The 16,962-nt window shown below is 37.9% G+C and overlaps 2 protein-coding genes across 2 annotated transcripts in view; both read left to right on the top strand.

The window, feature by feature from the left end:
* The first annotated feature begins 566 nt into the window (after positions 1 to 566).
* Positions 567 to 5,249, top strand: sac (sterile affecting ciliogenesis). Its single transcript, XM_043413246.1, has 6 exons — positions 567 to 633; positions 717 to 895; positions 2,409 to 2,647; positions 3,206 to 3,538; positions 4,806 to 5,034; positions 5,238 to 5,249. The coding sequence occupies exons 1-6, from the start codon at positions 567 to 569 to the stop codon at positions 5,247 to 5,249; spliced, it is 1,059 nt and encodes a 352-aa protein (XP_043269181.1).
* Positions 5,250 to 5,849: 600 nt separating this feature from the next.
* LOC122407198 (dynein axonemal heavy chain 1-like) overlaps positions 5,850 to 16,962 on the top strand; it is a 72,284-nt gene continuing 61,171 nt past the window's right edge. The window contains exons 1-16 of the mRNA XM_043413245.1: positions 5,850 to 5,897; positions 5,993 to 6,252; positions 6,694 to 7,162; positions 7,487 to 7,811; positions 8,485 to 8,616; positions 8,723 to 9,043; positions 9,265 to 9,442; positions 9,503 to 9,635; positions 9,764 to 10,309; positions 11,984 to 12,213; positions 12,315 to 12,557; positions 12,665 to 12,778; positions 13,915 to 14,170; positions 14,270 to 14,432; positions 15,342 to 15,452; positions 15,541 to 15,632. Of these exons, the coding sequence (XP_043269180.1) occupies positions 5,850 to 5,897; positions 5,993 to 6,252; positions 6,694 to 7,162; positions 7,487 to 7,811; positions 8,485 to 8,616; positions 8,723 to 9,043; positions 9,265 to 9,442; positions 9,503 to 9,635; positions 9,764 to 10,309; positions 11,984 to 12,213; positions 12,315 to 12,557; positions 12,665 to 12,778; positions 13,915 to 14,170; positions 14,270 to 14,432; positions 15,342 to 15,452; positions 15,541 to 15,632 (3,621 nt within the window). The remainder of the gene's footprint in view (positions 5,898 to 5,992; positions 6,253 to 6,693; positions 7,163 to 7,486; positions 7,812 to 8,484; positions 8,617 to 8,722; positions 9,044 to 9,264; positions 9,443 to 9,502; positions 9,636 to 9,763; positions 10,310 to 11,983; positions 12,214 to 12,314; positions 12,558 to 12,664; positions 12,779 to 13,914; positions 14,171 to 14,269; positions 14,433 to 15,341; positions 15,453 to 15,540; positions 15,633 to 16,962) is intronic.

The following is a 16,962-nucleotide window of genomic DNA, read 5'->3' as shown; positions in this document are numbered from 1 at the left end:
CAGTAGAAATTGAACGACTCTTTTTTTCGCTTTTTTTTAAGTTGACAAATTATCGTCTTCTCACGCTGAAAACTTGACACACGAGCTACCTTGAAAGTAATTGTTATGGTTGGAGCTACGAATTGCGACCTTTCATCCAAACAATGTTGGATTTTTCAATCTCTTTTTTCAACCATTCGACGTCGATTTTCAAATAATCAGCATGAATTTCCAATCTTTAGAATGATTAGACACAATTTTAATTAGGGCGAATATTTTTATCTGGATTTTCGAAGTACATTTTCTTGTACGATGAAAATCGATTATTTCGAAATGAAAATTATGGCGCGTCATGACGGACTTGAATAAATCCCAAAAACTCTTTCAAAAAAAAGTCTAGTCTCGGTACTTTTTTTTCCACTGACAGCGTTTTTATTGCGTAACGATATCGTTCTGAATTTCGTTTCATTCATTTGTCTCGTGTGATTTTTCAGCAGTTGCCCTCCGCCAAAGTTTGCTTTAGTGGACGAGAGGTTAGGATAAAATTTAAAAAAATAAAAAAGAGAGAGAAATTGAGTTTCATCACGATGAATTTACGTGAAATGAAAAAACCGACGACTCCCAAACGAGGTTATTACTCGGAAATCGTAACAGGTGAAATGGGAGACGGCAATCGTTCGATAAAGGAACTTTTGTCACGGAATTTTACATTGAAATTTTGGGTGTTTTTGACAAAGGGAGCACGGAATATCCTGTCAGACCGAGACCCATCGCTCCCAGGAGAACGAAGCTTGTCTGGCAAATATTTACCGAGCAGCACACCGCAACGGTGAAGGATAACTTTACAACCCACGAAAGCTCTGGTTCGCTCGGCGCTGCTGAGCGCTGGGTAACCTTCCCCGAGGATCCATCGATCGTGAGCTTTTGCTTAGTGAATGTTTACTTATTTGTTTCGTTATTAGGCAAATACAGTTATTTGCGAATCCAGTGGAGCTCCGTTTCGAATAATTTTACGGCTTTTATAACGTCAAGGAAATGTTCTCTTCTTGATAAAACAGTGAAATTTCTTTGTGGTAAACATGCCTTCATTGAGTTAGAATAATTGGGTTTAATATTCAAAGATTCACATGGAAAATCACTCAATTCTGGGAATAATTATGATGCATCGCAAACTTTGCATACGTACCGTACAATATCTGAGAAATATTCTCTCCAAATTTCATAAAGATCGGAGCATTAGATTCTCGTAGCTATGGGTATTTCAACCGAGGGAATCTTGAATCTTAAACGCGATTGTCTCAGAATCGTCTTTCGTGAAAAATACCTTTGGGGTGGACACGATTACTGAAAAACTATAAATCCAATCCATATCAAATTTATACCACTTATTTATTATCATAATAGCTAGAACCTGAACGAAGGATTTCGTATTTTGTTGGAAGAAAAAATTGTAACAAAATAATCGAAAATTTAGCACCCCAAACGATGAATTTTTTGTTAAAACTGTCGTAATTTTTTTTAAATGAAAATTTTGACAAATTCTTCGTCCAGGCCCAAGCTGATATTATAATAAATAAATGGTATAAATTTTGTATGGATCGGATTAATAATTTTTCCGTTATCAAGTCCACCGCAACTGATGCTCGAAAAAAGGTGCTACTGGAATACAGCTGGAGTTGCGCCATTTTGAAAAATTTTTTCATTGCAAAAATTGTACATGAACATATGTACTGTCGAATGTCGATCACGGTATTTCGATAAACATTTATTTTCTTGTCGAAAAAAACATCAAGAATATCACGTTTTTTCGACCGCTGCAAGTGTACATGAGGCCTTAAGAGTATGGATCAGTCGACTAACCTCACTTGGAATTTTCGAAATCGAATTTCTTTGACACAGTTTGATCGATTAAAAAAAGACACTGTCAGCCTACGCAGAACGATGGCAAAAATCGACTGACAGAGCCCTTTTTTAATCGGTCAAACTGTGTCAAAGAATTTCGATTTCGAAATTTGCAACTACCTCTCTCACACTCATGGTTGCGATATCGAGTAATTGATCACTAAAGTTCACGTGTATAAGCATAGCGCTTCCATATATATAGATATACATTCCGGGCATAAGAAATCTGCTTTAATGGGTAATTACTCGATAACTAAGCAGAAGAAAATTTTGAAAAAAATAGTATTTTCGCACTCGATGTTGAAGAACATTATCACCAAATTTGATCAATTTATAATTATTTAGACTTTTGTAGCATACATCGTTAAAATGCATTAAAAACCCGAAACGAGCACATGCTCAGTCGTTTACAAAATTTTCGATCATTCAAAGGATCGAATCCTCGACTGATTTTTCATGGACAAAAGTTCTGAAATGGCAGATCCCTTCAGTCTTTTCCAGCTGAGACATTTGCACCGAAAGTACAGAAAGAAATACACGTCGAACCGAAACACTTGCCTCGTAACATTGAGATGGAACGGCGACGTAGACTTTACAGAAATCTGCGAGTTCAGGACGCTTTAAGTAAAGCAGGAGTTTCTTTACTCGACATTTTATCACCAGATGTTGTACGACCGCTCGCCAGTGACGAACAAAAACACGGTCTCTGCCCTACCGTCAATTTTTTACCACTCGAGATTTTCGATAACGAGGATTTGGACTGCAGGTTTGTCGACGACACCAACAACTGGCCTGCACTGACATTATTTTTCCAATTTACACTTCCATAGAGCCCTTTATCGATTCTGTTGCAAAATTCAAACGTAAAATTTGAATAAATGAAAAAAAGTACAGTTTTTTTATCGACAGAAAATGCTTCGAAAGCGTAAACTCGTTTCCCAAAATGAAGGATGAGTCGAGAAGGCAAACCATTTAATGATTTGACCAGCCCAAAGCAATCCATCGATTTAAAGAGATCGCAAATAAAAATGTTTTTTTTTTATCTCAAACTATGGAAAACCGACGATTTGTAATAAAAATAATGTTTTCCTGACAAATTGTTTTCCCTTCGATATAAAAACGTTTCGCTATTTCGACAGCGACTGCTATTTCACAAGCAGAAGTTCCAGAACAATTGAAAGCGGACACACGATGTGGTATTATTCGTCACTTTTCACGTGAACGAGTTTAAACAGAGTCGAAGGCAGGCTCGGAGTAATTTTCCAGGAGAACGTTTTCAACAGCACTTTCGTACTCTTTTATTTGAAAAAATGAAACTTTACAGAACGGTAAACGACTGGATGCAACTAGGATTCATCGATGGTACAAAGTATCCGTTACCAGCGACCGTATTCGTGGAAAAACCCATTGAAAAAACGGTCTATTCGTTACCACGAAATTTGAAAGAGCTCGTGAATTTGTACGATTGGCACAACGCTGCTGTAACTCACTACGACGACGAAACCAAACTGTGGACCGTCCGAACTCTCGATGGACATGCAAGAATATTCCAATTACCACGAATTCTCATTCGTTTTTTCGCCGAGGATCCTTGTCTATTCGCTGAAAGAGTCGTTGCTGCGATAAAAGCTCGAAATCAATCCGAAGCATGCATCAGGTCAGCCGGAAATATTGCAATTTCTTACAAGTTTGAATAAATTTTATTGATTTTCAAAGAAACAGTTCACTATGAAAATTCCGGAGGAAATGAGAGAATTTGACAATAAATGAAAATTCGCCATTGTTTTATTCTTTGAATCAGAAATAAAAGAATGAATTACCGGTTCGACGATACTCCGAAACCGTTAAAATTTAGCGTAGAGGTTCCGAAGATCGTGGTTGGAGATAAAAAATTTTTTTTGTCACATTTCCATCTCAGTACTTTTATCCTGAAGTAAATTTCTCGAAAAACAATGAGAAAATTGTTTTTGTGATTCTCTCTTCCGGAAAGTGAACATTAATGATCGTATAAAATACAATTTTGCACAAACCGAATGCCGGATACGTGCTTCGCAAATAATCGAGGAAAATAAAGCTGAGTGAAGTAGGCGACTAGAAATAGGAAAATAAAAAAATATGAATAACTCCAAAATGTTAATTGACGAGAAATTTTTTGAATTATGTGAGAATCCCAGTTCGAAATATTCGATGGAAAATTGACTGGAAGCATGGGAAAAAAATGTGAAATTTCTTTTGCACAGTGCAAGGCTTGTGTCAAAGACTGTTCGATATTTTTTTTTCTCAATCTAGATATAACTTGTACCTCGACTGCATGCAGATTGAAGATCTCCCGTCCTTCGATGATGAGCAGAAAAATATTATCGTTCGATCCGCTTTGAGGCAGGGCGAGTTGAAATTCTCGTCAAGGAATATTGCTAACGTGTGTATCCTTGACAGCAAAGATATTTTTTTCTCGTCGTCAGACGTGCTTCTCATCAAATGAAAGTTGCCGTTGACACATTCACATGATTTTTGACTCTCATTCCTATTATTTTATTGTCCAAATTGTTTAGCTTTGTGCACAAATCGAGTTGGACTACAAACGCTGTATGTGCGACCTCCAATGGAGAAAAATCATGCGAACGTGTCCTGAAATATTCAAGTTCGATACTCCGAAATTAGAAGAAGATTCGACTTGGGCGATGAAAAATAAAAATTTGAAAACTGGAATGGAAAATTTCGAAGTATTCTCACAATTTTTTAATCTTCCAAGTGATTCTGTGTACGGAAATTGATTGAAATCTAAATTGAATCTACTGGTTGTAGAAAACGAGAGATTTTTTTCATTGGAATACATTGTACGTCCGACCGGAAGTGTACGAGGCGAGCGTTTGCATCGTAAAGTCATGCATTGAGGTTTCATCCATGAATTTATTTGCTACGAGCTACGGAAAATCCATGACCCTCGACGAGTTTGAGGCTCAACAGATCCAAACGACGAGCGCTTTGATCAAATATCTCAGAGAACACTGGTTGGAAAATATAGTTCGTTCAGTTAGAATGTGGCTCAGAGATATAGGCAAAGGATGCTTCAGTATTGAACTCAAGGTCCCGAAAATTTACGACGTCTTGAAGCTCAAAAGATTCAACGATTTGACAGTCCTACTTATGCAAGTAAGCTTTTTCCATGGTATGGTGCATATTTCACGAAGTTTTTTATCTGTTTGGAAAAAAAAATTACGTCAACATTAACGGAACTCTCATTTATAGAAATTTCATTTCAACGAACACGTAACGATTTTAATTCACCACGTGCGCCATTCTTTCAGTTTCAGTTCGTTTTTTTATCTTTTTGGAATTTTTTTTTCTTCATCTAGCAGCTTTTGTGAGTAGTTTTATTTTTTCAAGCAGCTCTGTTACTGTCGAAACTCTCGCTCGTTTTTTCTCCCATATCATTATAGAAAATCTGCGACTTGTGCTGACATTTACAGGAATTTAACGAGAAAAAAGTTAACAAAAATCCTTTCTACCTGCATTTTCATACTGCATTGCATCATAAAAATTTAATCCTCCACGCATGAAATTCGTTCTAGCATAGAGATTAAAATTCCGTCACAATAAAATGTAAAAATTCTTGCCGGTTAACGTTGGAAAATTTCGCTAAAAGTGTAAAGCACGTGCTCAGAAATTTCGATGCACAGTAAAATTGAAAGATCCATAAAGAAGTTTCTCGAACGCTGCGTCGCTTATTTTCTAGTCAATTTATTTTCTCTGAAGTATTTTCTAGAGATGTTTGACCCATCGAAATATTAAATTGACAGAACGCCTTGAGAAATCTTGTAACAAACTCGATGGAACACTACGTGAAAATGCTGGAAACGCCGGCCTTGTGTACGCTCGATGTAGAGAGAGATTATTCCTGGGGCGACGATTTAATCAGCACGCAATTTTCACCGTCGGTGAATCCAATATTTTCCATCGAGCTGAAAATGAACGAGTCCGGTGCCTTCTATTCGAAAAATCTGGAAACGTTCGAGGTAATTATCGTGGTAAAATGGCTTCGTCGATTATCCTTTTGAATTACTTCTCATTTACCTCCAGTGATCAAGTTTCCTTTTCAATTCCTCGTCAGAGCGTAATCGTCTCTCTCTTCGATAACGCGCTCATCCAGTGTCACAAGATACGACAGGCGCATCCGCTCTTCCTGACCGGTCTCAAATTTCCCACTGATCTTTACCTCAGCTCCGTAGGTCTTTTGGAACAATCCGTTTGTAACATTCGAGATCGATTGATCAGAGCTTACAAACAATCGGTCATACCTCTGCTCGCTTACGCCCAACAATACAATAAATATTTGGATCTTCACGAGCTGGACGTTGCCGAGTACATTCGGTTGGTAAACTCCCTCCATAAGCTTGTACCTGATTTCATTTTTTTGCCCTGTGAGCAGTTCAAAAGTACGGTTCGAAAAAAAAGCTTGCTGAAAGCAAAAAGTGCAATAAACTGAACAAATAGACGAGATTTCAAAACAAATGCAAACGAAGTGTTGATTCGGAAATTGAAAATGGCTTATTGCTCGTTCGATTCGTGAATCGAAATAGAAATAGAAACGAATCACACCAAAAGTTCGCAGAAAAATACATTTTTTCAAAGAATTTTTCACTTGCACTGTTGATCCAGTGGATAGCAATCACGTCGATATTGCGTCACTTAATCGATATTCTAATTGCGTTATTTATTCTGTTACTAAAAATCATCGAGGTGTCCATAGTGAATCCATTGCATTCGCTGCGAGTGCAACGTGAGATGAATATATAGAATTTCATTTACCAGGAAGTTTAAAATAGCCCAGCACACGGCGTCAGAAGTGAAAGAGGAAATAGCTTTCCAATTCAACATAAAACGAAACATCGAGCAAACAGTACCGGCATACATTTATATCGGAGCTTTTAACGTTAACGTTGAGCCGTTAAAAAAATATCTGGTCGAGAAACGTAAGGATCTTGGCAACGGTTTGCTATCGATGTTTACGGGAGTTTTACGCGATGCTGTGAACGATTTGTTAAAAAATTATACGGAGATCTGTGAAAAGTTGAAAGAAGAGCCGCGGAGTATCGAAGAAATATTTGACATTCGAGAATGGATGGAAACTCTACCGTTAACCGTCAAAAGCTTGGACGGTACGATGCAAAAGTTGAAACTTGAATTCGACATACTCGATTCGTTCAAGTGGAATTTATCAGACGAGGATTTCAAAGCGAAATGGCAAGCGATCGGTTATCCCCTCGAGATCGAGCTTCAGGTGGGTTTTGTGAATCTCACTGGTATTCTACGTTCTGAAAGATTTTCAGCTCCATCATTTTCTCGAGCCCGATCGGTGTGATGGAGCAAAAAGTAAAAGAATCGAATAAGTCGATTTGATCATGCTTTGATCCTTCGCCTCTTTAATTTTCTTCACAATTCTTCGGAACCCAATCAAACCTTCGAAAAACTCGCAGAGTTAGTTTTTTTTCGAGCTCTTTGTCTTCTTCGAAATGTCCTTTCAAGGTGCAGATGCACAAAAAAATGTCAAAATTTAATTGCTCTTCGTCGTGCTGTTTTCTATCTTGCTCGTTTTTCACAGTAGACCCAACAGACCGTAGCTCGTTTTACCAACGAAGTGGACAAATTCTTCAAGCAACAAGTGCTAGACGAGGCGAATCTTCTCGATAGAATAGACACTCTCGTTGGTAATGTTACGAACATAGCTCAACAAAGCGACATTGATAAGATACACGAAACGGCGATAGACGCTAAAAGGGTTTGGAAATCGATGAAAGACAGTCAAGAACACGGGATGTTACTCAACGAACGACAAAAACTTTTTGGCGTCCCTGTAACACCTTTTGACCATCTCACCAAGCTCATGAAAGATTTCGAGCCTTACAAAACTCTCTGGCTCACTGCCTCAGGTAACCGATACGTTTTTTTTATCAAATCCAAATCTAAATGCCTATTACGCGACACGCAAAAGCTCTCGCTTCTACCCTTGAGCCCGCTTCTGAAATATTTTATTCATGCCAATAAAAATATTCCGATGCTTTTTTACCAACCCGTTTCAATTTATTATCAAGAAGCAATCTTACGAATACGGATTTTAGAAAAACGAACGAAATATTCGGAGCTTTTTAACGCCCAATAGAAAATAGCGAAAAGCATTTCGACTGAAAGAACTTTCCTTCCCGAGCTCTTCAAACAATAAAAAAGTGAATTTCATTACTGGCAAATCCCACTCTGCTACACGAAAAGTGGTGCATCCAAAAATATTATTTTGTGACTCGCTCCAGTTCATCGAAGCATCAAAATTTCTTTTAAATTATTCAACGAATCTTAGATTACGAGAGCCGAATGATTTCATCCGAAAATTGGAAAGAAAATTTTGGAAAATAAGAATTTTTGCTTGATTCGTCGCGGAAACCAACAAAGCTCCAAAAATATTGATTCAGGCAAACGGAAGCGTTATCGCAGCACCCCTAACTAAAAAGTCGCGTGGTTTTACAAATATCCTTCAAACATTGGAGCCTTTCAAAATGATATGATGAATTTTCGTCTCAAATTTAACTGTATTTTCGTCGATTTACTTAGATTGGTTACATTCGAACGAAATTTGGATGGAAAATCCTCTGATGACTATAGACGGTCAGCACATCGAGGCAACCATTGCTGACATGCACAAGTCGATGTCACGATGCGCAAAAGTCTTCGAAGAGCAACCAAGTTCGTTTTCGTTTCTCCTGATCTCTTTTCAATATTCTATTGTTCAAAATGTTTGTTGTTCCATCGCAGTGATCGACTGAAATTTTGACTAATGATTAAAAATCAGCAATAGCAGCGATCGCCCTCGAAATACGAGATCAAATTGAATCGTTCAAGCCCTACATCGGCCTCATACAATCCCTGAGAAATCCTGGCATGAAATCTCGACACTTTGAAGAATTGAGCACTCGTACTGGGATTCAAATGGCCTTGACTCCAGCCCTTACCCTCAAGGGTCTTCTTTTCTTGGGGATCGAGAATTTTGAAGATAGCGTTAAGGAAGTATCCGAAAGCGCTGCTAAAGAATATACGATCGAGGGAATGCTGGAAAAAATGTTGAAAGAATGGGAAACTATTGAAATGGAAGTGATGCCCTACAAAAATTCGGGTCCGTTGTCTGCTGTCACGACAAATTTCAATATGAAAGATAAAGATTGCAGCGTCCGTGAACAGATTGACTCATTCGCTGCACTTGAGAACGCTCACAGTTTTCTAATGTTGTTTTATTAGTTTCTGAAAAGTAACTGTCTCGTAGTCGGTACAAAGCAATTTTCCATTTTAATGGCGACGAAAATTGAACACCCAATAAATTTACTCGGAACATTGCAGGGACGTACATAATGAAAATTCCTGATGAAGTTCTCATTCTACTGGACGATCACATCGTCAGTACTCAACAAATAAGCTTCAGTCCGTTCAAAGGTGCCTTCGACAATGAGATAATCCAGTGGGAGAACAAACTGAAGCTCACCCAAGAAGTAATAGGCTATTGGATCGAAGTCCAAAGGTAACAAAAGAGAAAAATGACACCCTCCTACGTGTTTCCTTACTTTGAACGATGATGCAGACTTTGGATGTATCTCGAGCCGATTTTCACCTCGGAAGACATCAGTCGCCAGTTGCCGGTTGAAACAAGAAAATACAGCACGATGGAACGAAATTGGCGACGGATTATGAAAAACGCGAACGAATGTCCATTCGTGAGATTGATTTTTATAAATTATTTTTTTTTATGCAAACATTTTTAAAAAATGACAAGATATAATTGATCAAATTTATAAAAATCCTTTGCTACAAAATCACTGAAGAATTTGTTCGCATTAACCAGATACTTGAAATTTGTCCGGACAAAAGTTTATTCGAGAGTCTGAAGGAGTGCATATCCCTTCTCGAGTTAGTGCAAAAAGGTCTCGCCGATTATTTGGAAACAAAAAGAATGATTTTTCCGCGCTTCTTCTTCCTCAGCGACGACGAACTGCTCGAAATTCTTGCTCAAGCAAAGAACGTTCGAGCAGTCCAGCCCCACTTGAGAAAGTGCTTCGAAAATATGAGAGAATTAAAATTCGAAGAAGATTTACAAATAACTAAGATGTACTCGGCGGAGTACGAAGAAGTGCCATTGAGCCCAACGATTTATCCCAATGGTAACGTCGAAAACTGGCTAGGCCAGGTCGAAGATGCGATGCGAAATACACTCAGAGATATTATTCGTCGATCGTTGGAGGTCGTCGAAACAACACCGCGCAAAACTTGGGTGTATATGTGGCCGGGACAAGTTGTCATATGTGCTGGACAAACTTACTGGACGGCACACGTCGAAAATGCGATTCTAAACAATTCGCTCGGGGATTATTATCGCCTCATGCTTAGTCACGTAAGTATAGGAACATGAAAATTTTATAATTTTAATAATATGTGGTTTTTTTTTATTATTTATACTGTTGAGGATTTTACTGCTCGTTGCAAAATTTGGGTATTTTCATTGAACTAAACTATCGGAATTATTTAATAATAAAATGATCGTTTATCCGTACGACATCGGAATTATCTTCAGGAGTGGAAATAAAATGTTAGAACGACTAAAATTTCGAAGAACAGTTAAGATCTTGGGCTTATAAACTTCGAATGATAATACGGAGACAGATGAATTCGACTAGAGATTTGAATGTCGAAAATAAATTTTCTCTGCACACCTTAGTCGAAAGATAACATTTCTGCGCTGTCAAAACTGCACGCGCTTCATTTGTCTCGGCGGGAGCAAAAACTTTTTTCTGCATTCCGAAAGGATTGACGTAATTATTTTTTTTACTTTTGACGTTTGACGTTTGAACAGATATTGCTTACGTGTTTTTTGAAAGGTTGTGTCTAGTCATCTGCAAACCGTACGAATAAGATTATGTTATTCATTCGGAAATATGTTATGGAAATGCCATATTATTTCCAAGCACTATTATCAAAACAGTACAAATCCGAACGAATAACATACATTTATCCTTCCAGATAAAATCAATGTGAAAGCCAAAAATAAAGTGACCAGGCTGATAAAATGAATATAGTCGTTCGGAATAATGATTTATTTTCAGCTTCATAGGAATGCAAATATTCATATTAATTATCTTTGCTAATATCTTGTTTTTTTGATGCCTGCCCCCCCGACCAGCAGCACTCGCTTCGCTCGTGCAGCAAATGTCGGGGGCAGGCATCAAAACATCTTCTATCGATAGTTGCGTATTTCGGAAGAAACGTACTTTCGACCGGCTATGAAGAAAAATAGTATACACCATACGGGCAGAAGTTTGATAGCCCTGAACTGCGCGTCAAATGCCCTCGGCTTCGCCTCGGGCATTGTGACGCGCAGTGCAGGAATATCAAACTTTCTGCCCTTGTGGTGTAATATACTATTGAAGCACGTTTACATCGAAAATAGAATGTAACAATCGCCCGCATAGAACGACGACTAATATATCGATTTCCGAAAATTCGACTATCACTCTTTCGCGATTCGTAAATTACTACAATCAGCAATACTGTGAATATTCATAATTTCGAAAATATAATAACGCAAGACTAAATATTACTGAGGTTGAAATACTGAAACACCAAAAAGTCGAAGGGTCAAAATGGCGAAACGCTAGAAAGTCGACCGATCAAAATAAAGAAATTCAACGGAGCTCAAGATACATGGGTCTCACTCGCCACTCACTTACTGCGACTGGTAATCTTCAATTTCAAACATCGCCATTTTGACTTTCGCCTTTTCGAGCTATCGCTATTCTGCTTATCTAAGTTTTATATGCTCGAAAAATTCACTTCCGGTTTTTTGCTACTCTATATTCTGATTTGTCTATAAAGCAACTACTCTCCGTTTTAAATTCGAAAATATGAACTTTTGACATTCGTATGGTCTATTAAAATGGCATTCGAAATATATATTTTCGAGTAAATACGAATTCAAAGCAGGAATATTCGATTAAACACGTAATCCGCTAAATAGTCGAACGGAAATAAGAATTTCGAATTTGACATATTGAACTCTGCTCATCTCCAGTTGGACGACCTTCGGGACCTGGTACGTGGTGATCAGACCGAAATTCAGCGAATGATGCTCGAGGCAGCAATTACAATCGAAGTTCACGCGCGAGATGTTCTTGCCAAGTTGATTGATGAGGACGTAACGAGTATAAACGATTTCGATTGGATATCACAGCTCCGTTACTACTGGATCGAAGCAGAAAATAATTTGCGGGTTCGAGCTGTTAACGCGGAATTTCCATACGGGTATAAAACGCTGAATTGCTTGAGGAGCCAGTTTCGTGATTCCTGTGAAACAAAATAGTTCTCTCTTGCTATAATCTCGAATGTGTTTGACAAAAAAATAGCTACGAATATCTAGGGAATAATGGGCGGCTGGTGATAACGCCTCTGACCGATCGATGCTATTTGACTCTGACGGGAGCTTTGCACTTGAAATTTGGTGGCGCGCCTGCTGGACCAGCTGGAACTGGTAAAACCGAGACGACGAAGGACCTCGCTAAAGCGTTCGCTATTCAATGCGTCGTTTTCAATTGTTCCGATCAACTGGATTTTTTGTCAATGGGCAAGTTTTTCAAAGGATTGGCTAGGTAAAGCCCTCGATCGGTGACCCATCTCATGCGTTCATTTATTTATAAAAATGAGTCCAAATTACATATTCTTGAGTATACACACGTACGAAATCAATATGATTTAGTGCTGGTGCTTGGGCATGCTTCGATGAATTCAATCGAATAGACATTGAAGTGCTTTCGGTAATAGCACAGCAAATCATGACGATTCAGAAGGCTCAGCAAATACGAGCCGAGAGGTGAGTAATATGCGCGCAATTACTGTAATTTCATTACGCAAACAGTTCTTGAACCCTATCTTCTGTGGATATTAACTCCGAAATGAGCACAGCGGGGCGGGGTTGAAATTCCAAACGATGAGAAATCAGAAGGCTCAAAGTCCGAAAATCTCGCTAGTGTGATATATCTATAGGAGAGACCGGGGCAAAACGGGATACCTAAGGAAATATTGAACTTTTCAGAAGTTTGGGAAGCTCTGTCTATTTTTTACTCCCAAAAACTAAGAAATGTACTGGAATTCTGTTCAATTTTCAAAAAAAAAAATACCAAGGCAAAACGAGGTACCCCTCAAAAACTCATGAAACTTTTTTTTACTATGATTTTAATTCAATGCACCTCGGGTGCATTTTCCACCCGTAACCGAGTGCTTCCGATTTACCGCTGTAAGCGTTGAAAGCGATCTCAGCGCTTACAGCGCTCAAACGTAAGTCGAGCGCACGCTGTGAGCGCTCTCAGCGCTTACAACGCTCTAACGTACGTCGAACGCACCCTCTGTTATTCAATTCAAAATTAATGATATGAATAATAACGAAGATTGCCAATGTTTATTTTGTAAAAATTTGTATTTTTTGTCCACTGAATCATGGATTCAGTGCCAAAATTGTGCAGAGTGGGCACATGATTCATGTGCAGGTGTAACCACACACATGATGGTCCGCAAACATATATCTGCGATTACCGTCGTAGACAGTAATCTGCGAGGCAGTAATCGCAGATTTACAAATACTTTTTGTATATCTGTGCAAAAATGTTTTCATTTTAAAAGTGATGTAAAAAAAAGAGAATTTGAAAAAAACGAATTTTTTGAAAAAAAAAAATCAAAATCCAAAAAAAAACAAGATATTTTGGAAAAAATATGTTTCATGTTCTTTTCGGACTAGGATAAAAATTAAAAAAAAAAAAAAGACAAAAAAATTTCTCTCATTTTTCGGGTATCCCGTTTTGCCCCTGTCTTCCCTATATTTCGAGTTCCAGCTAGATTTTCGGACTTTTGAGCCTTCTGATTTCTTACCATTCGGAATTTCAACTCCGCCCCAGCACAGCCTGAAAATGATTTTTAACAGCGAAAACAAAAGTTTCATTTTCTTGCACATAGGTTTTTCTTCGAGGGCGTCGACATCGCCTTACAACCGTCGTGCGCTGTTTTTATCACAATGAATCCGGGCTACGCTGGTAGAACTGAATTACCGGACAACCTTAAAGCACTCTTCCGTCCCGTTGCTATGATGGTCCCGAATTATTCACTCATTGCTGAAATCTCGTTGTTCTCTTACGGTTTTACGGACGCGAAAAATCTTGCTGGCAAAATAACGACGACCTTCAAGTTGAGTTCTGAACAATTAAGCAGTCAGGTCGGTTCGCGCGGATCTTTTTTTTAACGAGCATTTTTACATCTTGCTATTGATTTTTCAGAATAAAAATATCAATTTTATTTCGAAATTCTCACACAGGATCATTACGACTTTGGCATGAGAGCGGTGAAGACTGTAATCGCGGTTGCTGGGAACTTGAAACGCGAACAAAAACATCTCGACGAAGCTCAAATATGTCTCAGGGCATTACGCGATGTTAACGTACCAAAGTTCCTTAAAGATGATCTGAAGCTATTTAGCGGTAAGAAACTTAGTACCTCAGACATCAAAGCAGCAAGATTGTTCAAACTTATTCTCCCACGACTATGGATTTCCCAGTTCTGGATTCTCGAATTGTGACGCAGAAATTTTCTCATCTCTTTCGATCGTATCGTGGAATTACCCATTTCAAAATAACATTTCAACAAACTGTAAATTCGCGAGCAAAACTTCAAAGAGGTTCATCCGAATGGAAGAGTTTTGACCGTGAATAACACGGAAATTGCAAAACCTGTGCCTCATTATTCGCTAATTTCATGAAGAACTTGGTAAATAGGAAAGTACAAGTTTCCATGAGCATATTTTTCCCTTCCTTCGAGGAAGTCGCGTTGAAAATTGCACGTCGCACAATTACGTTGTGCAGAGTGACAGAAAAATATAATTTCAGCTCAACATAAAAACATTTAAGATTAATTGGCGTCTCAACATGCACGAGAAATGAAGCGAGTTTTCTACAGAAGCATGGATCGAGTCTTTTCAACGTTTTTAAAAAAGAATTAAAAATCAACTTGTTTTTAGCGTCATGCTGATTGACCAATTAACGTCCTGCATTACAATTCAGTATTTACGATACCAATGGAATTTAGCTTGGTCGTGAGTATCAGCGGTAAACATTTTTGTTCGAAAAGAGAACAGAGAAAAAGGTCGTTACAGAACGATGCAATTTAAAAATAGTTCATCGAGCATGTAGCTTTTCGCCCACGGCATAATTCTACATTTCCTGACAGTAATTCCTTTCACGTCCAAAGTATTAAATACTCTTTTCCAAGGGAAATTTACAAAAGTCCTGATCCCTTTTGGCTCGCAGCGATTTCACGTTAAAATTCCGACTGAATGAGCTCAGTGCCTGCAAGGACAAGTTATCAAAACCCCTCGTTACCTTTCTTGACAGGTATCGTTTCGGATTTATTTCCAAAGCTCATCGAAGTACCGGTGGATTATGGAATTCTTGATGCAGGAATACGACAAACAATTTTGCAAATGGGTTTGAAGGATGTTAACGGTGAGTACGTAGCTAGAATTCGAATATCGAATCCGTTCGTTTGTGTCAGCAGAATAATCGATTGAAAGCATTATTAATCTCGTTACAGCTTACGTGAAAAAAGTGATACAGCTGTACGAGACGACCTTGGTGAGACACGGACTTATGCTGGTTGGACCAACGGGATCCGGTAAAACCAAAGTGAGTTTTCACTAATTTTAAGCATTTTTTTCAGCTGACATTTTTCTGTCTTTCTAATTATGAAAAGCGCTACTAGCTTGACGAGAATGAATGTCGGTGTGTACTAATGAGCTGTGTGACGCGTAGTTTTCAGTCTCAAGGGAAAATAAACTTCCACACTAGCTCCATATGCTCACGATTTAACGAAAAATGCAACACTTCTAGAAAAATAATTCACTGAGAATGTCAATTTTCTTCTATATACAGTTTCTAATTTTTATTTTTCTTTTAATAATGCGAAAGTAAAATATATTGAAACAAAAAAGCTCATACCGGGGAGCTTTATTTGATTTAGCGTACATAACTCTTGGCTCGGTCGACATATTTCATAGAGTAGAAACCTCGTGACGAACGTTGACTCGAGGCAGCTCGTTATAATATCACAAAAAACACCATTTTTAAACTTCAACGAGGATCAAAAAATGTATGGTCATGCAGCGATATGTCATTTTAATAGATTCTATAATTCCGCTATTCATACTAACGATTATCAAGAACTCATTTTGATAATCTTAAATTTCCTCGAACTTTTTTTTTTTAAGTAACAAAAAAGTATCCTCGGAAGCAAATGAATGATTTGAGGAGTGCAAATGAAATTATACAGATCTGGTAGCTCAGTTGATTTTAATTCATAATTTAGTTAAGGGGGTTACCTCGTGTGGCAGCCGGATTTTTGGGGTCTTTTCGCGATTTTTTTGCTGTGAGAGAAACAGAAACATAGACTTTTGAAATTTGGAAGGTTTATTTATTGGTATTTCAACTCTATAATAGAATTTTTCAACTCTGATATCTCGGGGTAATTCGGTGTAAAACTACTCCATAGAAACCCATATGTTTCTCCATGGTCTCCACGATTCTGGGGGATCGATTTATCTGAGATCAAAAACCCAAAGAGCTTTTTGATTTGTAAAGCAGTGGCTATCGCTTGAACTAAAATCATACAAAAATATTAAAAATTGAAGGTTTTTCGTGTTTTGAAACATTTGTGAAAATCGAAATTTTGTACAAATAAAAAAACTATTCAAATTTCAAAAGTCTATGCTTCTTTTTCTCGTGGCAAAAAAATGGCGAAAAACCCCCAAAAAATCCGGCTGTCACACGGAGTAATCCGCTGAAATCAACTAAATAAATTGAAGAAAAAAATGTTTTGACGCAACAGTTTTCTTTTTTTTTAATCCATTTGGCTCGTCGAATAATCTTCTTTTTCTCACTGTATAACAAAAGTCCCATAGTATTAATTGTGGTATATTCTAACAACGTGATTTTGGTTCAGCGATCCCTCAATCTAATC

This window comes from Venturia canescens, chromosome 2 (genome assembly GCF_019457755.1).
Source record: "Venturia canescens isolate UGA chromosome 2, ASM1945775v1, whole genome shotgun sequence".
In the NCBI taxonomy this organism is placed as follows: Eukaryota; Metazoa; Arthropoda; class Insecta; order Hymenoptera; family Ichneumonidae; genus Venturia; species Venturia canescens.
Note: the sequence above shows the minus strand (reverse complement) of the source record. Positions and strands in the feature narration are given on the sequence as shown.